This window comes from Camellia sinensis, chromosome 1 (genome assembly GCF_055761805.1).
Source record: "Camellia sinensis isolate YWXY chromosome 1, ASM5576180v1, whole genome shotgun sequence".
In the NCBI taxonomy this organism is placed as follows: domain Eukaryota; kingdom Viridiplantae; phylum Streptophyta; class Magnoliopsida; order Ericales; family Theaceae; genus Camellia; species Camellia sinensis.
The window spans coordinates 1554643-1579984 of record NC_138961.1 but is presented as its reverse complement, the minus strand read 5'-3'; the positions used below and the strand labels follow the sequence as shown (position 1 = coordinate 1579984).

The window sequence follows — 25342 nt, the reverse complement described above, 5'->3', positions numbered from 1 at the left end:
GGGTATGAAAGTCACCCGACCGGGACAAACCGAGCCATTGGCAACCATAAAGGAAAAAGATGTGAAGAAGTTTGTTTGGAAAAATGTTATCACTCGCTTCGGTATACCGAAGGCCCTCATCTCAGATAATGGTACTCAGTTCGATGGGAAACTCTTTCGCGGATTTTGCGAAGAGCTGAAGATTGAGTTCTACAATTCAACACCGGCCTATCCTTAGTCAAATGGGCAAGCAGAGGCCTCCAACAAGACCATCCTAGACGAGCTGAAGAAGCATCTTGAAAAAGCCAAAGGGAAGTGGGCTGAAGAACTCTCTAATGTGTTCTGGGCATACCGCACTACGCCGAGGCGATAGACCGGAGAGATACCATTCGCCTTGGCCTATGGCATGGAAGCCGTTATCCCGCTGGAAATTGGTATGCCAACTATCCGGTCTGAGAGCTTCCAGCCAGATTTGAACAATGAAGTAGTTGCATTAGAGCTTGACCTAGCCGAGGAAAGAAGAGAACGGGCTTTGATCCACATAGCGGCCTATCAGCAGGAACTCTTTAAGAAACACAACAAGGCTGTGCACCCCAGGTTGTTCAAAATCGGGGACTGGGTCTTGAGAAAGGTGATGGGCAACACGGTGGTCCCTGGCGAAGGAAAACTTGGTTCAAATTGGGAAGGACCATACAAGGTGTCTGGCTTGGCAGGCAAATGGGCATACCATATGGAAGATTTATATGGTAAAGCTATCCCCAGACCGTAGAATGCAGCCAACCTTAAGATCTTTTACTTTTGAAATGTAATCGCTTTTGTTCCTTAGCTTTCTAGACCTTTAGCCTTCTGGCATTCAATGTAAAGATAGCACTGCTCTTTGTAATGAAAAATGTCTTTACTTTTTTTTTATACTATGTGATTTGTAAGGATATTGGGCATCTAAGGATGCCAGGGGTAGGGAGACCAACCTGAAAGGGGCCGAACTGATCTCCTCTCACCAGTATAGAAACAGACCGCACAAGCAATTTGTGTATTGTCCAATTTGCATAAGGCCCGAGCTGATTTTTGCTCCCCCAATTGGGATGTTGGTGTCATGACCAACTTAAATGAAATATTGGTGTTCTGACCAATCCACAGGCCAAGCTAATTTTGCTCGGCCAAATCAAAATGTTGGTGTTTTGTCCAACTGAAAAGAGCCGAGCTGACTTTGCTCGGCCCAACGAAATGTTGGTGTCTTGTCCAACTTACAAGAGCCAAGTTGACTTTGCTCGAAAAAATAAAATATTGGGTGTTTTTCCAACCTATAAAGGCCGAGACGGTTTAGCTCGGTCATTTCGAAATGGTAGCCTGTTGTCACATTTTCGAGGACCAAACTGATTTTTGCTCGCCCAACTCTAAATGTTAATGATTTGCCCAACTTATGGCCGAGTTGATTTTACTCGGCCGTATGAAAATGTCTGGGTTTGTTTGCAACATCCAGGAGCCAGCCTGCCAGTTGCGATTTGTGAACATTTAAGTTGAGGGAAGTCTAATTTTAGCTTGGCATATTGCGCAGCATAGCCGAACTACCAGTTGTGATTCCAGAACATTCGAATGAAGAAATAGTGAACTTTGCAACCGAACAAAAATAGATGATCAATGAGCAAAAAAGTTCAAATTTTCATTGCTGAAGGAAATTACATTACAAAGGTGGGGCCAGGCCCGGTTACATCAAAAAAAAAAAATGAACAAAACCAAAAGAAGAAAGGTAACATCAGTCAAGATCGACGTCAACGGTTTGCTCGGTAGTCGTTGTTGTCTGCTCGATCAAGCCCTCCTCGGTCTCATCTTCCGTAGCAACGACTTCTTGCTCAGCCTGGCCATCTTCGGCCGTCTCAGAAGTTTCATGAGGGGTTTGGTCGCGAGCTGTGTAGCGACGGCTTCCTCCTCGACAGCTTTCTTTGCCTCTTCAATGAGCCTTTTTTGCGCAGTGCTGGCGTACGCCTGCATGTAGTGCGGTATGAAGGCAGCAGGCGAATTTTGGAACATTTCAGCGTCTTGACCAAGGCTAACTTTTTCCACGGCAGCTTTCCAACCGCACTAGAAAAAGATGTCCTTGGTCGCCTGAACCTGCCGTTCATAAGTCTTCTCGCCCTGCGCATACCTCCGGTCTTCGGCGTCGTCAACCGCCTTATCCTTCTCCTCCTTATGGGCATCGCGAAGTTTGCGCAGCTCGGCGAGATACCGAGCCTTCATCTGCTTCACGGCCCGCTGTTTGTCCTTTTCAGCCTGGGCCAACTTCTGGCTTACCGTATTGCGCTCGGCCTCAACTGCCTCCTGCGCGGCCTTCAGCTTTGCTATCTCGGCCGTTTTGGCCTTGTTCTCAGCAATGGCATCACGCAGGCTCTGCTGCACGGCGATCATGTGCTCGTGGGCCAGATAGTTCTTTTGCGCCACCTGAAAACGAATAAAGACGGTCAGAATTCAGAAAACCGAGCAAAAACCGAGCAATGACTTGAGCAAAATAGTTGAAAAATTACCAATACGATCGATTTTGCTGCCGAACGAAGCACCTTCAGGTCGGACAGCTCGTCGTGCTTTTTCATGTCGGCGGGAAGGATCAGCCCCTTGGTCATGTTGAAACCAAGGGAGTAATCCTTGTCCGCATACACTGAATCGGCCGCAGAGACTGCCCGGCCTTTGTATTTGATCTCGGGCGCCCAGACCGAGGGGGAGGTTGGGCTCTTGGATGGCCTGGTTAGTGGTTGCTCAGTCTGGTCCCCCAGCTCGGTGGAGGCGTGCTCAGTTGAGTCTTCATCAACAAGATGCAGCTCTATTTGGTCTTTCCTCGGTCTTTTCTTCGACCGGCCAGTTAGTTGTTCGCTGGCAAGAGCCAGCACAGCCCCTTCTTTTTGTCCAACCGGGGTGGAGGAAGTCCCCCCAGATGTCTCTAGTGGCTGGGAGTCGCTTGGCTCACCAGTGATCATTGATTTAATTGCCTGAATTTGGCCATTTCTTGCTCGACAGTAAGAGGAACAAGTCTGATCGATGGAATATTTGGATCTGGTTCTGGGGAGAGCGTACGAAGAAAGTCGGTCACCCTGCTTTTGCGCAGCGCTGTGTAATGGTAGGTCGGTTCAAAGCCGAGCAGCTTCGGTGATTCCCTTTCCTCGGCCGAATGACGAAGCAGAACTCTGATGGCCTCTTGATTAGCTCGGGAGTAGTCGTCAGCCAAGAGCTTATAATCTGCAAAAAAGAGGACAAGTGTTAGATCGAAAAGAAGAAAATCAATGCAAAAAGAAAGTAACGCGGTTTGCCGAGCTACTCACCAGCGCTGCCAAAATCTTTCCTAATGTACCAGCCCGGTATGGGCGCCTCGGTGTGCTCATATCGACCGGACACCCACATGAAATCATCGTCATTTGTTTCCTTATCAGGGTTACCCTCAATGAATTTTGCTCGACCCTTCTTTACCTTCAGGTACCAGCAAAACCCACCTTTATTCTTGTTGACGCTGTATTGATGAAATATCTCGGCAAGGCCGAGATTGAGACCGAGCCTCCTATTCAGCTCGGCCACGCCGTTTATTATTTTGTACGTGTTGTTTGAGACTTGGGTAGGATAAAGCCTTGTTTGCCTCAAAAATTCGTAGATTAAGGGCTGGACCGGGAAGCGAAGCCCTCCCTCCACTATGGATACGACCGTGAAGGGGCATCGGTCTAGGTCACCCCACGGGGTATCTCCCTTCTTGGCCAATTCTAAGTGGACGTCGTTCGGGATGCTGTACTCCCTAGGGAACTCGGCCATCGCACCGGGAGAACTCAACATGAACCGGTATTTCCCTATTTATCTCGGTTCTATTTACTGGGTGATTTATTTTGTATCTCGGTAGAAAATTTGCTCGAACAATGAGCGTCACCAGTGATAATGTTGGACTGGCCTGATCGGTCCTAGTTTGTTCTGCATTGTTAAGAAACAAGTCCAAGGGTTAGCACGGCATAAATTGCACGACTTCAATGTGGATCTTTTAGCTCGGTGAAAGGTTTTTGGGTGTTTGACCGGTTCGACCCCTATCTCGACTCGGCTACTTGGCCGATTTGGCCTTCCTAGTTCGGGCCTGATTCCCTATTTCCAACTTGGTTACGACCTCGACAAGAAGCCACAAACTAGTTTTTGCTCGGCCAAAGCTCTATCCACGGATCTAAATGAATGTTTAGCTCGGTTCTGTCCAGTGTTCATTCAGTTCATCCCAAAAATGGGGTTCGTTCGTTTGAGCCAAGGAGAAACAGGGGCATGAAGGCCCCATCCACTCCTCTAGTTCCAGTTTTCCCTAAGGTGTGCCAATACTACCCCATGGATGAGGTATTGATAGGGTCCTAACATTTCTAAGCAAGAACACCAAGAACGAGGATGAAGAACTCGAAGAACTCAAGCATGAAAACACAAAGGAAGGGTAATGCGGCTTACCAATGTCAGATGCCTAGCAAAGTCGACCCCTCAAGCTTGTTTGCAGCTTCAGAAGGAACAAAAATGGACGTTGGGGAGCGAAGGGGAGCAACGGCAGTAATGGTGGAAGTTTGGAGTGTTGAGGGCTAGGGTTTTGGCTTGAAGGAGGAGATGAATAGTGTAGGTGCAGATGACCCTTAGTTTGTGCATAAAAAGGGGAAAAAACCAAACGGCTGCGCTATTTGAATTTCGCTAATGAAAAGACAGCTTTGAGGCTGCACGGGGCCATTGAGATGAAGCCGCGTGGCATCAAAAGGACGGCTGTCAGTACGGTTGTACGACCCTTGATAGGACTACGGGCAGGATATGAAGACCGACCAAATGGGATAGCTCGGTAATTGCTTCGACTCTAATCACGCTCGGCTTGGTGCTGGCGTGACTAAGGGACTGTTAGCTCGGTCATGGTGGTAACCCCAATCACGATTAGCTCGGATGGGATTAAGGGGTAATTGAGAGGGGAGATTTGCACCGGACAGTACGGCCGAGCTACGGTAACGCGGGTGTGGCAAACCTCACGATGCCGAGTTATCTTCTCAATTAGCGCGGTCCTCCCGTCCGTCGCACACGGCCGGGGTAGGTTGGCCGACCAGGCATGGTCTAAGGCCTGGCCGAGCTGTAACTGCTAGACGTTCGGCGATAGGCGCGCGTTAGTACGGCACAACCAAGCAAATGACAGTCCAGAATGAGTCTAGGCCGAGAAGAGGACCAGTACGCTTCACCTTCAGTTAACTCGGAGAGTTTGGACCAGGATGGTGGTCGGCGTGTGCCTGACCGGATAGCTCGGAAGCTCGGTCATGTTCTCTGTAGTTGTGATTTTCTCCAGGGAATAGGCCAGTTTTGGTATGCCGGTCAGGTGTGCCACTTGGGCCAATGGCGTGAGGGAGAGGAAATCTGCTCCAGGCACGCGTCAATACCGTTTGGAGGTTTTGCATGTACTGGATGGAGGATTTGGCCTTTACACGCGTAAGGTGGTGGGAGACGAGCACTACTACCTGTCCAGGGAAGGACAACAGAGGTAGTGCGCGCATAATCCTGAGGCTGCATGGCCAACTTAGAAAAATGAAGGGAAGGTGAACATTAGAGGCAAGCAATTGATGCAATCTGAACTACTCTCTCTTTCTCTAAAAACTATATTCTTCATCCCCAAGTGATCTGACTTGATCGTCAGAGGGCCTATCCGGCAACCCACCGCCGGGCAGCTCACCGTTTCTTTGTTGCCAGGTTAGACGCCGTCACGTGAAGCTTGAGCCCAAGGAGTACGGAAAGCACTGAATATTTCGCCCCCGTACAATACCCTAAACTAAAATGATCATAATGGACATTCATCAACACCCAATAATATTATATCAAAATATTTTATGTACACATCTTTTAAAAATAAAAAAATCTCAATATACATTTTTTGAGTAAAAAAAAAATTGAATCTTAATTTCTTCATTATTTGTTACTTGTTCCATTGTTTCTCACTTTGTTTGCTACACACCTTATACTCATCTATTGTTTGCAAAACAATACTCTCATAACAACTCTCATATTGTTTTACTTTCTAGGTTTATACTTCATTATTTATATCGTTTTCTCATTAGTTCCACAGTTATTCTTGATTTTGTTATGGAAGAGTTACAAACCAATGGAAGTTCAAAATCAAGTAAAAATATGCTTAGTGACAGCAAAAGCAATAATGAAAAAGTTATTTTTTTTCGTGCAGAATTTTTTTTTTCCGCGATTAATTTGGACAACTAGTGTCAAAATATTCTATTTTATTTTGAACTACAGTGTCGACCAAATCAATCTATTTCGAAAAACCAATGCCGAATTCCCAAAATCAAAACTCTTCAAGGAAAAAATGAGGGTTTATTCTAATTTGTCAATGCACGGACAAATCAAACGAAATGGTACCAAATGTGTCACAACCCAACCCCCGTCCCAAGGGATTAGAGAGGTGTCCGCCCAGTAATCCTAGATTACCAAAGGCCTGCTTAGTAGTAATTCAGTAATAGGGGCTGGCGGAAGCTTATACATAATAAAATATAACGTCCAATGAGCTGTAAAGACTTAAATGAACAAAACAAAGCTATATATATACAGATGCATACCAGTCCATATTAAGTTTAAGTACAAAACATAACAAAATTTTGGGATGTTATCCTCATAACAAATTCAGTTTTAGCAACGTTCAATATCATAATTGACACTTGATCAGAACACAAAAGGGCGAGTTTTAATCACCCATGAAGCCTTGGAGTTTGATCGGTAGGAACCTTGCGGTGAGATACAAAAGTTGGTTTAACAAAACAGAGCCTAGGTTGATACCACTAGATCTGGTCCTGAGCTTGATCACCTACATACATATATAAAACAATGAGCTAGAGCCCAGTGAATAACAATAGTATAAAGGGGTTATGAATGATGTCTGTACAGTAATAAAACTAGTCATTTCAATAGTGGATCACTTTCTCAATCAGTATTTATAACTTGTCATTCATAATGAAAGCATAATAGCAAAACAGTACAGTAGGTCACTATAGCGATTCTGGTTTTAACTCGACTCTTTTGTATATTGGACTCGGGCTTCGTGGTTTCGTAGTGTTGTTCATGTCTTTTCCTCTCATACTTCTTTGTGTTTGGCTATTGGATTGTAATGGTTGCGTTTGGAATAGGTTGGTTGTTTGGTTTTCAAATTTTTGTTGCCCAGAGTTTTGCTTCTCCGCTAGAACGCAAGGCTGCTTGAGCGGGCTTTGTGAACTCTCAATACTTTTGCAGGTCTGCAAAACTACTAGAAGAGTGTATTCTATGCTTGAGCAGTACTTTCTGCACTCGAGTAGTCTCAGCTTGAGTGGACTTTCTTGTGCTTGAGCATTGGTCTGTTGTCTACAAAACTACTGGGAGTGTGCATTCTGCGTTCGAGCGGAACAACTTATTGTGTCTGACGCTTAAGCATCACTTCTTGTGCTCAAGCGGACTATGCGTATATTAGTTCGCAACAACACCTTTTTACATGACTTTTTCACATCTTTTTTCTCTCAAAATGCTAGATCTAGAGCCTCTCTCTCTAAAACTCACTATCTCTCTCTCTCTCTCTCTCTCTTTCTCTCTATTTTCACCTGGATTTGGTGGTTTCTCTAACCATGTGCCTTTGTTAAAAAGGTAAAGTACCTCAAGAGCTACGTTTTGATCTGAATAAAGCTGGGTTTCGGTGTCGTTGAAGTTCATCCATTGCTTCCTTAATCTCTAGCTTCAAAGTAAGGACTCTCTACACTTTTCTATGAGTTTTAACTTAGTTATTTATTGATGTGTAAAGAATATTGGGATTTGGAATGATTTTGAACAAACCTAGGGTTTTGGTTTAAAATCCAAAGAGGGGTTTTCAAATGTATGTGTTAAAAATGGTTATGAGAGTAGATGTGAGGTTGTGTTATGATCAATTTGTTGATTTTGATACCCGTGATGAGTTTTGGAAGAAAATGGAGTTTTGCCCTAAAATGTCTTAAATAGTTATTTTGTATAAATAAATGAAATTGGTATATATGAAATTGGATGAATGTTTATATAAATGGTGGAGTTGGATATGTGTTACCTCTCACCTATGGAAATTTGGATAATTTATCTGTTTTGGAGATTGTATACCTGTTTAGAAATATATGTTTGAGCTATCGGTGGAGGATAACCATAATTGTTGTAGAAATTGCATGAGGATTAGGTGAAATGAAACTAATCTCTTATCTGTTGTCATTGAACATGACTATGTCTTTGATACATTGTAAATGTATGATGTTTCGGAGGAGAAATTGGATGTACTCTATGTTTGGGAGAAGAAAGGAGATGGACTCCATTGAATTAAGTTGGTTTGTGTGTCCATGATGAAAGTCTCGAAAATTGCGCTTATATATGGGGCCAATTCCCACAGACGAAATATCCGTAAAATAGCAAAATAGAAGTATTTGTATAATGGTTGTGTTGGTTAGTGATCCATTGAGTTGTACCCTAAGTTTGGTTGTTTATATAAAATAGTGGATGACTCGTGAATTGAGATATAGAGCTTGGCATGGCATGGTTTTGTTAAAAAAGTTATAAATGATTTTATCATGGGCATTGAATATGCATATCATACTTATATTTTTGTTAAGATTCATACATTGTGTTAGATTGTTTTTACTAGGCTTTAGCACGCTATTTGGGAAAAACTATTTTCAGGTGTTAGTGATATGGCTCTGCCAAGACAATAGCTTGGGAGGAACCAAAGCTGAAGGCTTCTCTTTTATGTATTGTGTTATTGTTTTGATTCAAGCCAAGGGCTTTACATGTATTGGGTTTATATCCGCTTTTATTGTAACCAAGCATGGTCTTGGAAAGATGTAAGCCTATAAGGCATTTATTTAGTTAAACTCTTTTGTACTGTTAACTCTTATGAAACGAAAAAATATTATACTCCGATTCATATTATTATTTACATATGGCCTTTGATGGATTTATGGCATTTATTTCGATCACAAAGACCGAATAGTCAGAATTGATGGTGGCTACCAATACAGTAAACAAAAGTTCTAAGAATTTGAACTGACAAAGATCTCTGTAACAGTAATAGTACACAATAGCAGTAACAGATGCTAAGGATGCCACGAATACAGTTCAGAAAACAGGACAATCATTCAATCAGTCAGAAAATATCATTTCAGAAATAGAACATTATATAAGTTAGAAAATACTGATAAATTAGAACATATCTTTACAATGTTGTTACTCACAGTTGACTCCTTGAATCCCTTGGCTAGGGTGCGGCGTCTGACCTATAGAAACACATTCAAGCACATCCTCTTATTACATAGACAATTCAATCAGTCATTCTTTAACCCTATTCGGTTCTTTCACTACTTATCCATTCTATTACTTCGATTCATTCTCTAATTCCCTTTGTATTCATGAAATGCATATGCATGTGAAATGCACATGAAAACCATGCAAACGGAGGTCCGGAAGTTCGAAAAACGAAGAGAAAACAAAGTCGAAAAATTGCTCTAAAAACAACACGTACTGGTGGCACTAGCTGCACGTGTAGAACCTCCACCGCACGTGTGCCTCACACGTGCAATTAAAGCAGAAGCCAACCAAAATAGAGGAGGGTTTGGCCGCACGTGTAGGACCTCCCACCGCATGTGCTAGGTTGAGTTTCAGTCCGAAATTTTGCTTCATTTTTTAAGTTAAGTTTTACAACCTCCAATCTCATTTTTATGCCAAGCAAGGCCCAAAACTCTTCAAAAACATGTTGAATTAAACATTCCTAACTTCAAACTCAAATCATCACATAAATACTAAACTCAAATTTCCATTTACAATATCAAAGCCTTGAATTTAAAGTGTAAAGTCAAAATACAAGCGTATCTTGAGTTCCAACTCAAAATCCATAGGGTTTTTTCCTCCATTCTCATAAATCATACAAGAAAACATGAATCTCATGAAAGTATGCCATGCAAGCCATATTCTTGAGCTAATTCTCATAATTTCTCGCTTTAATGCTCATAAGGGTTCACAATTCTAAAACAACCATGAATTCATCCTAATTAAACTTACATCCTAGAAGATGATAAGTGTGGAAGTTTCAATTTCAAGAAATTTGAGTGAAGAGCTTACCTTAAGTTGTTGATTTGTGAAGATCAAGCCTATCTCCAATATTTTCCCTAAGCTCCTCCCCTATTCCCCTTTTGAAGCTCTAGAATTCTTTACACAATGCACCAAAACTCTCTCTCTCTCTCTCTCTCTCTCTCTCTCTCTCTAAGTTGATGAGTATCTTAGGGAGTGTAATTAATCTCTATTCCCCTTAAGCTCTAATTAAGCTTAATCATAAACTTAAGGTTAAATTAATAAATTATATTGAATTAAATTGCACTATTCATATGCTTAATTCTGCTACTAATGTGAATTAAGCTTTAATTACCTAGTCCAAACATTTAATTTCAACCTTATGGTTTGCTGATTTAGACAGGTTCATTTCACATTCTATCATATTTGTTAATCATAACACAATTCAAATAACACATGACACATAAGTAACATATAAACACATAATCAAGGCAAACCACAAAATTAGCAATTAATTAAGAAGGTGGTTGTTACAAAATGTGATAACGAAATTGAAACAAAGTAATAGTTGTCTTCAATAGATTTCGGAACTAGAGTGTCGAATGAAAAAGGAGCGTCTTCAATGGAGTTAGTGTCAATGGAGGTTCTCAAGTCTTTAGTCTTTTTGATGGAGTTTCCTTAACTATCTTCATTGTGAACCGAAAATAGGGCAGATCGCTAAGCTTCAATTTTGAATAGGTGTGTGGAAAAAGGGTTGAGGCAGTGTGTGTATAATATATAAGTTAAGGATATGATTAGAATAATTGATGTGTGGGATGAGAACAAAAATTAATAATCAAATTATTAAGTGTATGTATTGAGAAAATATGTGCACTGAAATAATTAGGTGTGTGAAAATAAAATTTCCTATAAATTTCACCATTTTGTACTTATTTTTCTTTTTGAACATATACTATAATTAAAATAAAATAAAATTTCACTTAAATAATTTATTTATTTACCATTATGCTGTAATTATCGTTATCCAAAACGTATCTTTAACTTCTTTGTAAAAAATCAGCATATCAAGTGTCCTTTCTTTCAATTCATAGTTGATAATATTTTGACTCCAAATTTTATTTGTATCTCATTTCCTTCCAATTTGCCTGAATTCAATTGAGATATAATTTTAGATACAACTGAATGGCAAACAGATTCACTCTGCTCATTTCAGGCTTGTTTTGGAATATTGGATTTGCAAACACAAAAGAAAAATAAAATAAAAAATGTATTTATATTCATAAATTCAATATGAAAACACTAATCATGGACATATCTTACATGAATATATGTTTTATTACATAAAATATATAATTAATTTACCGTGAATGTTGTTACTTTAATTTTTTTTAAGACAAATTAACGGTAATCCCTATATTTCATCCCTTATGTTATTTTAGCCCATTATACTTTTTATTTGCTTAATTTTGATCATAAATTTATAATTTGACTCAATTTGAAAATTGATTACTACTCTTAACATTTTTGTTTAATGAAAAATACACATATAAGTATCACATTCCATATTTTTAAGGATAAAATTATAAATTTACTCAACCTAGTTAGTTAATCTCAACCAATTTAGTAATAATTTTCCTTAAAAAACATTAACGATATTATTAATTGAATCAAATTGAAACAAATTTTAAAATTAAGGGTAAAAATTAAATCAATTGAAAGTGTAAGAACCAAACGATATAAGGAATAAAATATTGAGACAACTGGTATAATTTACCCCTTTTTTCCCCCCAAGAATGCCCTAATTGTCACATCCAACAATTATTAAACGGTTTCACTCAATTATAAAATATTTCAAAATTGCACATCAATATAAAAAAATTTAATGTAAAATTACTACCTATCGTTAGTTTATATAAAGCAAAGATCCCATTAACATGCCATCAGCTAGCTGACAAGACGTGAAAAGAAACAAAATTCCACACAAATACTTGTGTAATTTCACATTTCAATACTTACATCTTCTCAGCAACTAAACAAGAAGTCAAGGTATAAAAATGTCCAACATATCATGGCCACCAGATTTTTTTTTCTTGTGTGTTTAACCCATTACAGCAGACTTGAATCATATCACTTTATATGACCTCCTAGAGCTAATTTCTTAAATAGCAGAGAAAACAATTAGACATCAGAATTGCATTTCTGTTCACTTAGGGTAATGGGATACATGCAAAATCGTGATGCCGTGTCCTTAGACAGTAGCAGCTTTAAGAGAGAGAAAATCTGAAATCTTGTTGGTGTAGAAGTCTGGCTGAATGGAATTGTTAGGATTTTGAAGCATTGACAAAGAAGTCACACCTATCATAGAGAAAAGAGAAACCTCTGTTAGATAACACAAATCATGGGAAATTGAAAGGTGGAGGAGAAATATATTCAGCGGTGACCTGAGAGAACAAGAAGGGTTTTGCAACCACCATTTTGTCCAAAAAGAATATCTGTATCCAATCTATCACCAACCATGCATATCTGTGACTTTTGAATGCCAAATCTGTAGTAAAAAATATTACGTTAACTAACAGTAGAGTTCAAAAGTAGATAAGAATGAGAGGTACTTGGGCATCATACTTGTTTGCTAAGTAGTCCATCATAAAAGTTGAAGGCTTTCCTACAACCAGTGGTTCTCGTTGAGTAGATCCACAGAGTGCACCAACCATAGAACCACCACCTGAAGCCAAAAAAATTCATTAGATTCTATTGCCATAATTTTGACAAAGCGAACTCAATAATGCCTCAACCTCAACAATCATCTTCAAACATATTATTGAACACTGCAAATTCCTGAGTGCCGTTTATCACAATGGAATAAAATTCCTACCATAATCCTGACAAAGCAAGCTCAGCAATGACCCTCATAATCTTTACAATCATCTTCAAACACACACATAATGCAAATTCCTGAGAACCTTTTAGCATAATGGTCGAAAGGCATATCTTAACCAATGACTTTTGTTCCACAGATATAGCCGGTCATAATTCCAGTGACCATTCACCAAGACATTAGATAGAAAGAGAACATGTGAAGAGGAGAAGAATGACAAGCACCACATAACAAATGCCGTTATGTTCGAAAAGCATAAAATTCTGACCAACATACCAATTCCTTTTTTTCAGGACCAACATAATAATCAGTGAATTGGTTTAGTCCGACAACATATTTCACCAGTATTATGTGCTTGCCTTTCTGTGACTTAGCAATTAGGACATCCGTGGAACCTTCAATGCTCAGGAAGAATGTGAAAAGGGCGTGTTTGAACTATATGATGTGAATAAATAAAAAATGTACCAGTCATTTCAAAAAAGTGAAACTTGAATTTAAGAAATGATGCAAATTGTAAAGGAGACGAGAAGTGAACCTGCCCATTCTTGAGCATCTGTAAGATGAGTGACAGCATCACGATTCGTAGCTATGAATAGACACCCTGGATTTTCGCGTATGCATAGTGTACCATACCTTCCATTATGTGACACAAATAGATAGTTTAAGACATCAATAAAGACCAGAAATTATACACATGTTAAAGTACAGCAAATAGGTTTAATGGTGAAAATAAAACATAGGTCTGTGTTAAGGTGCCAGAATATTCCAATAATAGCATTAATTTGTTTCACTAAGCATTATTAGCGACAAAACTATTTAAATAGTATAAACAAAACTTATGTATCTTATGCAAAGAAAATTTAGAATGTCTGGTTAAGACCACCAAAACAAATATTGAATAAAATAAATGCTACACATATGGCGTATAATCAAAGAACTTGACATCTGACAACAAAAAAAAAAAAAGAAGAAGTTTTGCCCTCTTTACAACTAGGACGCCGCAAAAACAGTGAAGGATTGTCACACAGAGCCAAATCATTGTTCCCTGGTGTGCAGTTAATAAGTGATTTTCAGATCAATGCATGCCATCTTTGTCTATAGCTTTGGTAAAGATTTCTAACAAAATTATTTGTTTTCCCATGATAGTCTCATTATTGTAGTTGGTAATGATACATTTACCACCACAGATAGTATGTACAAGAATTTCTTATGAAAGATAACATCAGTGCAAGAGAAAAAGAGAACTTACTGAACTTTATAGTAGTTGAAGTAACGATCAAATCCAACCACAACAGCTCCAACCTAGAAGGTAATGAACAAAATCTTTGAGTATGGTCAGAAGTTGGAACTATAATGAATGGAGTACTGATAGATGTTTACCATAGCTCTGCATGGATGTTTGAGAGAGAGAGAGAGAGAAAAATGAATGATCAGTGGAGAAAGGAGAAAGATAAGAAGAGACGGAGTGGGCATGTAACTGTTTCCATCCACTTCCTTTCTCCAGAATTAAAACTACACCCTTTAACTGTAATCTATTTTGTAATTTACATTATAATTTTGAAGTAAGGACAAAATTTAGATACCAGTGACAGGAACAGTTTAGATATTCCCTAAGTCAGAGACTGAAGCTGAAATATAAAAAAATGATCAGTTATGAGAATTGAAGTGTACATTATGATCATGCTCCATCAAGAATCCAGGCTTTAGCTCAATCTTTTTCCCACCATCTTCCTGTAAAAAACAACACATAAGAACCCGGTATTCATGAAGTCTCTATAAATAGCAAGACATAATATGAAGTCACATGGCATTTCCCATTCTGGTTCCTAAACAACAGAATGTAAAATATTATAACTAAAAATAAAATAAAGAACAACTTTTGGCATATGTGACATAAATGTCCAAGTCTAACGGCATTACCATTACCTTACACTGTATACTAGATGTTAGGAGGGAGGGAGGAGGATTTTCCAATAAATATTGCACAGCAGGGAAAGGCATAGTCACCACCCATTTTTGTCCATTATTAAGAAAGAAAGTGGGGATAAGGCTGTCTAGTGACTACATACTCCTTAGTGCTCCTTTCAGTTTGACTAGTATGCTAGGGGGTCTTCGCATTCAATTTGACCATGTTGTTGTCCCACAAAAATGTATAGGGCCATTGATATTCAGACTATCAAATTAAAGAGAAACAAAATGATTTTGGAATCAGACTTGTCAATGTCTTCAGCAGAAGCTGCTTAGATCTTTATAGGAAGGAAAAATTTGGCGAGCCAGATTTAAGCCTGACCACAGTAAGAAACCAAAAAAAACAAGACACGTCGTTGGTGAGACTATGAGTAAAATTTTGTTTTTGCCAATGTTTTTCTCTCTCAGGCAGAAGAATACATCATATTTCAAGCAAATTTATGCAAATGCTGCAGATTTCAGAGTTCATCGAGCAGTGCAGGGAACTATGTTGAAATTTATACATACTGGCCCACCAAGGTACTGAAAACCAGCAAGCTCAAGCTCCTTCAAGATGCCATCCTCACCAATCACATAAACCTTGAAAAACACGAAGCAAAAAGATTAGACATTTTACATCTACATGATATGACTTAAATTATTACAGAAACAGAAAATCGCATAAAAAATGCTTGACCACTATTTATATAGAATCAATATATATTTCACAAAGAGGTTACGTGTTAATATATGAAGTATATTACTATGGAAAAAACCAGGATATCAAAGCTAAGGAAACCAAGAAACAATGCCGTTTTAGTGACATCAAAATGAGAAAATCATTTTTAACCCTAGCCAAAAGGTCATGGCTATCCAGCCTTCTATGGTGGGCATGCTGGATTTAATCACTATGAAACTAAAGACATTGGCAAATCTATTAGAGTAGTAGAAACTTAATTAATATCTAATAGATAGGTACACATGCAAAAACATATTTGCCTCCACCCTTTTACAAAATTTAGCGGGTAAGGTACATCTAGAAACATGACTACGCGTAAAAAGAAATCTGTCCATGTAATCAACACTATAATATCTGCTTTTGGAATATATATCGATAGCTGATGATAGAAAATCATTTCCATTGGACAGAAATTAGATTTCAACTTTCTACTCATCACTTGGTTGGGAAATATGAATTTCTATTTTGCATACCTTTTTATCTTTCGGGAAGTCAATGGACTTCAAATATGCTGCAGCAGCAAAAGATGATGCAAAAATTTCTTCCTGAAACATTTGATTGTTAATAGATTATATTGATGCGTACTGCCTGAGAATTTAGAAAGCAAGAACCTTGAACTAACCTCACAGACATTAAGACCAAGTGTTTCAAACTTTTTCCCATACTGTTTCCTGGACTTAGTGGAGTTGTTGGTAACAAAGACTAATCTCTTTCCCTGAAGAAGAAAGAAACTAAAAATTGGCTCAGCACCACAAAGCAATGCATTTATAGTAAAATTTTCAACGGTCATATAGAGAAAAATATAGCTTCATTAGATTTATTATCATCATCTCAAAACTAAATCAATAAAAAGAGGTAACAGAAATTAAAGCCATTAAAATACAATGTTCATTGGCTTGACATGTACAAGTTGATAAAAAGAATACAAACCTTTGTCCGAAGCATATCAAGAGTTTCAGGGACCCCATCTATCAGTTTATCCCCTTTCCATATAACTCCTGTAAAATATAAACAGAAACTAGATAATCTCTTCTCAAGAGACATATATAAAGATGTAGAACGATCTTACCAAACACCTCCCCAACCAAAAAAAAAAAACAAGGACAAAAAAAATCTAATTTCTTGTGTTTGTGAATTTTTAGTACAAATTTCACAATACTATTAATTGTCACCGTTCAAGTTCTTAACGTTACATTTTTTATGCCACTTTTGCATTTCAATGCTTCAAAATCGTCTCAGCCATTGCATATAACTATTGTATACGGTATATAATTCTTACCGTAAAACACTTGAACAATAAGACTAATTAGAATAGTGAACAATAACAATGTCTTGACCTTAGTACCCTACTATTTACTATCTTATGGTGAGTATTTCATCGAGTAGATAACAACTACACAGAGAAGTGTATAAAATTAAATAAGTATTATTAATCAATACTTGTCCATTCAAAAACTATGTTTGGAAGACCACAAATCACACACCTCCTTGTGGAAAGAGCATTCAGCAGAATAGAGATACAGTGACAGATACACAATGCAGAATAGAGAGTATATGGCAAAAGCAACAATAAAGGTATTAGGAAGCATGCATATATACCATCGCAATCGAAGATAAAAGTCTCGACGGAATCGATGAGTTGGTCAGCATTCTTGAGTGGTTGGGCGGAGGCACGGGCAACGAAATTCGAAGAGGACTCCATTCTGCGAGTATTAGAATTCTTCTTCTTCTTCTTCTTCTTCTTCAGGAAGCCATACATGGGGTTTGAAACCAAGGATTTGCTGATACTACTACTCTTCTTGCTGTTGAGCACGCACAGAAATTGAGAGGGATTATGAGGGGGATTAAAGAGAGATGCAGAGACCGTTACTGCTACTGTTCCTACTCTGCTAAGCATCTCTCTCTCTCTCTCTCTTCCCTACTTCCAAAAAAACCCTCGGGTGATGTGCAGTGGAATTGCGAGGGCTGGTTCGCGCGCTGAGGTGGTGGTTTGGGTGGACGCTCTTTGTTTATCCTTTGTTCGAAGTAACATCAATCACAAGTCTTTTTTTTAATTTTTTTTTCTTCTTACCAATTTTCCCCTATTTTATTTATAAATAAATTACAAGGGCCTCTCATGAATTTTCTGTCAAATAAAAATTATCCCCTCACTTTCAAAAATTACAATGATCTAGTGTGTTTGTTGGTTAACAGGATTAATAAGAAAATATAAAATTATCTTAATTTTTGGGGGTACCTACATTCTAGTTGAATTAAAAAAATAAAATAAAAAATTACATGTTCATGAAAGAATTTACAATTTTAATTATTCACACATACTTATAAAGTTATTTTTTTATTATAACTGATGTAATATTTTTCATATTTCATCACTACAATTTCTTATATTGTCACCACCTTAATCATTCTTATATCGGCCTCTTTTGACAATTAAGTTAAAAATTAATTTTTTAATTTTTTTAATCATATCAATTTTTACTTTTTTTATACGTGTAAAAAAAAAAAATTTAACTTTTGATTTACTTTTCAAAATAGGTCATCATTGTATCCAGTTTGATCAATGATTTAGTGTAGTCATTTATAAATTAACTTTTGATTTACTTTTCAAAAAAAAAATTAACTTTTGATCTACTGTAGTTGTTATTCGTATATAAAAATGATATTAAAATTTGTAACATGTATTCTATTATTAAAAGGAAACAACAATTTTGGTGACATGAAGGGGAGCTTCTATTTACACATCCACCTTCCACTCTTTGCATACACTTTATAAAAATTATTTTTATTATAAATATTTTTTCAAGTGAAATTACTATTATAGACATCAAATAAACACATTCGGAAGTTGAATGTCGAAAAAATAATAAAAATTCGGAAGTCTACTTCTGAACCAATTGTTTATTTTCGGAAAGCTACTTCCGAACCAATTGCTCATTTTCGGAAATCTACTTCCAAACCAATTATTTATTAAAAAAGATGTGTAAAGAGGGGAATGGGTATGTGTAAATAGAAGCTCCCGACATGAAGCCACTCTTAAAAAATTTTTCTCATTTTTTCCTAAAATGACCTTAACTTCTTACACTTGCCTCAGTTTTAATTAGGGATAAAATGATAAATTAAAACACCAATTCCACTTCCCACTTCCTATTCTCCACGTCTAAAGTAGTAACAAAAGTTCTGAAACTACACTGTCTCTTCACTGTATTTTGCATATTTTTTTAAACTTTTACAGGTATATTTCCTGACAATGCTTTCCAATTACTGCATCACACAAAAGGAAGGTAAGCAATGAAAGACATATGTACTTAAAATAGTGCTTCTATTCAATTTTGTAGAATGTTTCTAACCCCGGATGCACTGTTATTTGCCCCCTTTCTTTCTTTCTCTCTTTTTTTTTTGCTATTCTGGTTTGTCAACAGTGGTTGTATGCTCATATCATTTTCTACATTTATGGTGATTATCACTATTCCTTATACTTGCATAAGTATTTTGCAGTGTGTTTTCTTATAAACAGAGTCTTAAGAAAATGTTTGTTATAGTCTGGATCATAAACTCATTTTTTGAGATAGATTTCTCTTGGGCTATGTGGGCAGTTGTCTCCGAGTGGATCTTGCCATCCATAATTACTACCTTGAGTTTGTATTATATGATTTCTTCATAAATCAAATGCGATGTATTTATCTACTAGACTTTTTTTTGTTAATAGGACAGTTTTTCAAAATTCCTATAGATCAAGCGTATGATCATTCTGCTTTCAATTTTTTTGGGTCGTTTAGATTCAATTTGGTCTTCTGTAATTGATTAATAAGTGAATCTTAATGGATTTCAGCATGAAACTGAGCTTCTTTAGTTTGTAATATTTCAAATATATGATTTCTTTTTCTATGTTTGAAAAAATCAAATATGTAAAGCACTGTATGTATTAAATTTAGAATTGAATATCAAACTATAGACAAAATAATAATAATAATAATAATTTGAATCACCAACTAAGAAAATATCAGGTGTATTATATAAAAAGATTTTGTATATCACAAATGTCCGCAATTTTTTAGACTTAATTAATAAGCTTTTGTACACATTGGGTGTAATCATACTTTCTATACAAAATTTATAGAAAATGAAATGTTTCATTGTGTTATTAGGTCTAAAAAAAAAATATTGACTATTATTTTTCTTGGTTTATATCAACATTTGTGTTTGTGTGTTTACAATTTATGTTTGCAAAAAATTAAGTTGTTTGATTGCTTAATTTTGTGTGTGTGTGTGTGTGTTTTTCTTAAAAACAATTCAATGTTCATAAATTTTGTTTTATTTCAACAAAAATTAAAAAATAATAGTCTTTTTTTTTGGGGATTTATTATTTATTTGTTGTATATCAAATCTTTCTTATTGCAAGTGTTCCAATAATATGGGTACCTGTTTTGTTATTTTGTGTGTACCATTATTACTTACACTTTTTATTTTATTCATTAAAAAGTAAAAGAAAAAAAAGTATGTTAATCGATTTCTTGGAGAAAAAAACTGACTATTATTTTCCTTCGTTTATATTTTTTGCAGGTTGCTTTATAACTTTGTTTGTTAAGAATAAACTTTTCGGATTATTCTCCATCGACACCTAATTGCTTTGACTGTAAGTATTCTATATGAATGTTGAGTTTGTAATGCTTGAAACTTGAATAATTGTAAAAGAATTCTATTGCTTCAATTTGTAATGCTTGAGTTTGTAATGCTTCAAATATATAATTTCTTTTTCTATGCTTGAAAAAATTAAATATGTAATTTTTTTAATTTTTATATATATCCTTGAAAAAATCAAATATGTAATTTTTTAATTCTATTTTTATTTATATGTAATTTTTTATTTATTTATATGAATTTTTGTTGTATAATTTTTTAGTTAAAATTATACAAAGTTTGTCCAAATCTCATGAAATTTTAACACATCCATGGATGACCAAAATTCAAATAAAGTGATAGTTGATTATTGTATACTTCCAACCAAGGTGTCTACACTTATCTACTTTGACCGTAAGTATTTTACATGAGTGTTGGATTTATGCTTGAAACTTGAGAAACCAAAATATGAACACCTAAACCATACATTATTTTGTGTTATATTTTTTTCCCTGTAATATTGTTAATTATACTTTCTATAAAAAAATATATATATATAGAAAATGAAATGTTTCGTTGTCTTATCAGGTTTTTTTTGAAAGTTTTTGTTTTTGTTTTTTTTTGTTTTTGGATTTTTTAAAAGTTTTTTCTTATTTTCTTTCGTTTATATCTAATCTTTTTTTATTGTAACTATTGTAAAAAAATCCTTTGTTTATTCATATATTTGTTTTGAAGTGTATTTTTTTGGTAAGAAAGAATTCAGTGGTCCCAAAATTTCATATGATTTTTTTATATTTATTATGTAATGAGTTTGTGATAATCATAACAACTAACTTCTATGGGCGTGTTTTATTAGTACTTATTTTCTACTTCTCTTTTGACTATAAGTATTTTTAATTCTATTTTTTTATATATTTAATCGAATGTTTGAAAAATTTATATTCAGTTTATTTTCAAATTATATCTCAAGTTGCAAACGCTTTGGCTCATCATTACCAGGTAACCTCTTTCACTTGCAATTTTATTTAATTCTCCACAAAATGAGATTAGTACTTAAAACAATATACATTATAAAAATATAAAAACAAACATATGAAAACACTTACATAAAAATATAAAGCTTATTATATTGTGAGTACACGAGTCGCGTTGTAGTTAACAATCTCATAATATATTATTATTGCCTTTTACATAATTTTATATAATGTAGGCACATTTTAAAGATAGCCGTATTTCATCTACGTAAGTGTTAGTTTGCTAACAATCTTAGGAAAAATGAATCAAGATTACCCTGACGTATCAAATTTGAGACATGTACAACAACAAAATCATGAACGACGTCGTTTATACCTATAACAGAGAAGGCAACGCTTAGCTTTGGAACCAAATGCTTAAACTGAACAACCACAAAGAGAATTCGAACATTTATGCCTTCGAAACTTAAGCACTGAACAACGCTGAGCAAGATTGGAGCAATGTCGTCTTGCTCAGCGCAGGCGAAGATTGTTTATTCGCAAACAAAGTGCGAGCTCTAATGTGCAACAAAGAGAAATTCAAAGGGAAAGTTGGCGTAATTATGCCAGACAAAAGAGGGCTGTTTGACTACTGAACAGTGCGAACAACAACTAGTAAGGCGACGAACAAATTATCGACAAAGAAGGTAAATATCTGAAAATCTCGAACAAACTTCTCATATAGATCAAGTACATAATATGATAAATGCACAAACAAGTAGGTGTATTCAAATGTTATAAACATTATTATTTTTGTAAGCTTTTACACTTCTAAATTTGACATTAATATTCAATTAATTTATTATTTATAATTTTAACTGTTAGGATGGATGTTAAACTTTTTCGATGCAATCCCAAGAAGAAATAGAACAGGATGGCGTAGGCCGCGAGCAACAGTTTTGCCAACCATTCATGAGGAAGGCAATTTGGTTGTGACTAATGTTTTTAGACGGGAAAGTAGAATGACTCTTGTCACAACCCAAACTTGCCCTTAAAAGTTCGGGCATGACCAATGCAGATACGGACACATAACCTGATATACATAATATATGGGGCCTGAACGGAAGCATTTAATATTACAAAGTAACATAGAATAACATCCATTGAGCTAAAACTAACATGCTAGGATCACATACGTGAGAGCCATTTATCTATATACATACCCATACATATAAATGAGCGTATATACGAACATTGGTAAAGAAGGGGGTATATACATACATTTTAACCTTAAGTAAATAATTAAAGTGCAAGCCAAAATCTTAACAAAACTTCACATAAATGCATGGGCTTGGCCTGGGAGTCTGGGCATACTGAGGTTGACAATTGAAGGGTGAGCATCAAGGGTTAAGACGGACTTCCAAAGTAATTACCTACAGACAGACATAATCTAAAGTGAGCAAAACTCAGTGAATAATAGTACATAAATGATTCAATGCTCAACTTGAAGTATAATACATATCAATGCATACATAAATAAAGAGGGCATAAGGTTAATTGATTCTGCACTAATTTCATAACGGCCTTAGGCCCAGTCTTGAAAAATAATGACTTAAAACATAACATCTTGAAACATAATGGCTTTAAGCCCTTGAACAGAGTGGCACTAGGCCCTTGAACATATTGGCATTAAGCCCTTGAACGTGTTGGCATTGAGCCCTTGAACTTGTGTGTATAAACTCAAGAGATGGCTCGCACAGATTCTAGAGGTGACTCGCATTGCGGCACTTAGCTCCGTACAGTACTTTGTTTCATACTAACAGATCTTACAGATCATATAAAATGGTCGTAGGCCTCATAACTTTCATAGAATAGCTTTCAGCCTCATAACTTTCACATATGTATGGACTCAAGAGATGGCTCGTATAGATTCTAGAGGTAACTCGCACAGCAGCACTTAGTTCCGTACAGCACGTTGCTCCATACCAAAAATACAGAATGGCCTCTGGCCTAATAGATCATATAGAATGGCCATATGCCCAGATTGGCTTTAAGCCTAGTTCATATATGTATGGATTCGAAATGTGTCTCACATGGACTCTAGATGCGACTCACAATGTAGCACTTAGTTCCAAGTAGCACTTTGTTCCATACCAGTAATTAATAGGTCTTACAGACCAAACCATACATATCATGTCAAACCATAAACGGAAACAGATTCATACATATGCATTATACTTGAATCATAAACAGAAATCAGAATTCATACTTGATTATACTTGGCACTTCGCTAGCGCTAACAAATCAATATAAAGTATCCTTGTTAGTTCCATAAAGGAATCTCCCGATACTGAGAACTTGTAACATACCTAAACTTGTGCATACTTTAACTTGTAACATATGTAAACTTGTAACATCCTTGAACTACGGTATTATTACCCTCAGGTAAGGGCCGTGTGCTACGGATGTCATGAGTACTTTACTTATATGGACAACTGTTCATTAAGTCAAAACGTAACATATCAGAACATAGAGCATTTCTTGTTATATCATGTCATTACAGTACACTTAACAAAGATAGAACAGTTTACATCATAACGTGAGTCACATGACAAGGTCATTGATATTTAATTCTGTCTTCAGGTTGTTGTCATCCGTAAATCAATCCGTTGTTTATCATAATGCTTAGTAGGTATTAACGTATAAAACAATCCGTGGTCTTAACTAATTATTCATTAAGAAATGGCGTAGTTCACTTGATCTATTAATAGCATATAGAAGCATACACCTTTGTTTGATCGTTCATATATGTTACCATAGTTGACTTGTACTTAACAGAGTACTAATGGTAGCTGTTACATCATTCACATGAGTTAACATAGTTAACTTAAGTTTAACAGGACATTCCTGATAATTATTAATGAGAGATAAGCACATTTACAGATTGAATGAGTTCAGAGATACGTGAATACCATGGTACCATAGTGCTTATATGTTCCCTTTGTTCATCAGGAATCATTATAGCTGTCTTGCAAATAACAGAACGTTAGTCTTCTTTGTCAACAGTAATACCGCTCAATAATGCCTCTAGATTTTCCAATCAACACATTGTTAACTTAATTATTTGCAAAGAACAGCATATTAACGATAAAAATCATTAACGATAATTGAACGTACGACTACCATACTACTACTCACAGTGATCAGCTCCCGGTAGTAATAGGATGATGTCCTCGTCTCGACCTACAAGTATAGTGCACGACACATAATATGAGATTAGACTCGATCCTTTACTTATTCTCTTTGACCGTTCAATCAATTAGCCATGGTGGTACCAAGCTCATTATTCCTTACTAAGTTATAATCCATGTCTCAGAAAACAGGAGAAATCGGTGGAAAATGGTTTAGGTGAAGAAATGGTACAAAACTGGTTGACAGAAAGTAAACAGTCATCCCTAATTTGGGCATAACTATTTATGTATTTAGAATTTGGGAGTGAGACCACTTCCATTGGAAACTAGACTTTCGGGGCTTGATTTTAGGCTCAAGAATCACTCAAAACGGAGTCCGGATGCAAAATATATGCTTGTTCAAAGTTACAAGGTAAAAGCTAAAACAGAGCCGGCCGCTCGTGCGCCCACTTTGGCCGCTCGTGCGGCCCAATTCCGCACGAGCGGAAGAACCCGGCCACTCAAGCACCCAAAAGCAGAATCAAAACCTCTTTTTTTTTCCCTGCTCTGCTCGTGCGGTGCCCGTGGCCGCTCGTGCAGTCTGGGCAAAAACAAACAACCCGAAAATGGGTTTTTCTTGCTCCAACACTTGATTCTTTCATTTTCCAAAGCTTGTTTTCAACTTAAATCATTCAAAAACATGTAAAACTAATTGAGAGGGTAATTTTAGTGAAAATTGGGCCGAGCTATGAGAAGGACTTTATGGCCCACAATGCGAAGGACTGGGTAAAAAGGCCGAAAAGTTACTTCGGCCTAAGAGAGATTAAGTTACTTCGGCTCAAGAATTGTAAAGCTACTTCGGTCCGGGCAATTTGGAGCTAGGCCAGTCTCAGAGTTAGTCCGGTCATGATGTATTCTGAATAGAGCGGTCTAGCGGTACCTTTGAGTTCGACCGGTCTTGGAGTTATACCGGTCGCGATTTGTTAGTTCGGTCCAACCA

At 36.6% G+C, this 25342-nt stretch overlaps 2 protein-coding genes across 2 annotated transcripts; one reads left to right on the top strand and one right to left on the bottom strand.

Annotated features, from left to right (window-relative positions):
* The first annotated feature begins 385 nt into the window (after nt 1–385).
* On the top strand, nt 386–748 carry LOC145790882 (uncharacterized). Its single transcript, XM_082869868.1, has one exon. The coding sequence runs from the start codon at nt 386–388 to the stop codon at nt 746–748; it is 363 nt and encodes a 120-aa protein (XP_082725994.1).
* An 11258-nt stretch (nt 749–12006) lies between these two features.
* On the bottom strand, nt 12007–17705 carry LOC114287101 (phosphoglycolate phosphatase 1A, chloroplastic). The gene is made up of 11 exons (XM_082870139.1): nt 17202–17705; nt 16533–16600; nt 16225–16317; nt 16076–16147; nt 15392–15463; nt 14588–14647; nt 14166–14218; nt 13452–13549; nt 12664–12763; nt 12483–12586; nt 12007–12396 (listed from the first exon to the last, which is right to left on the bottom strand). The coding sequence occupies exons 1-11, from the start codon at nt 17497–17499 to the stop codon at nt 12290–12292; spliced, it is 1125 nt and encodes a 374-aa protein (XP_082726265.1). The 5' UTR covers nt 17500–17705; the 3' UTR covers nt 12007–12289.
* Nucleotides 17706–25342: the final 7637 nt, after the last annotated feature.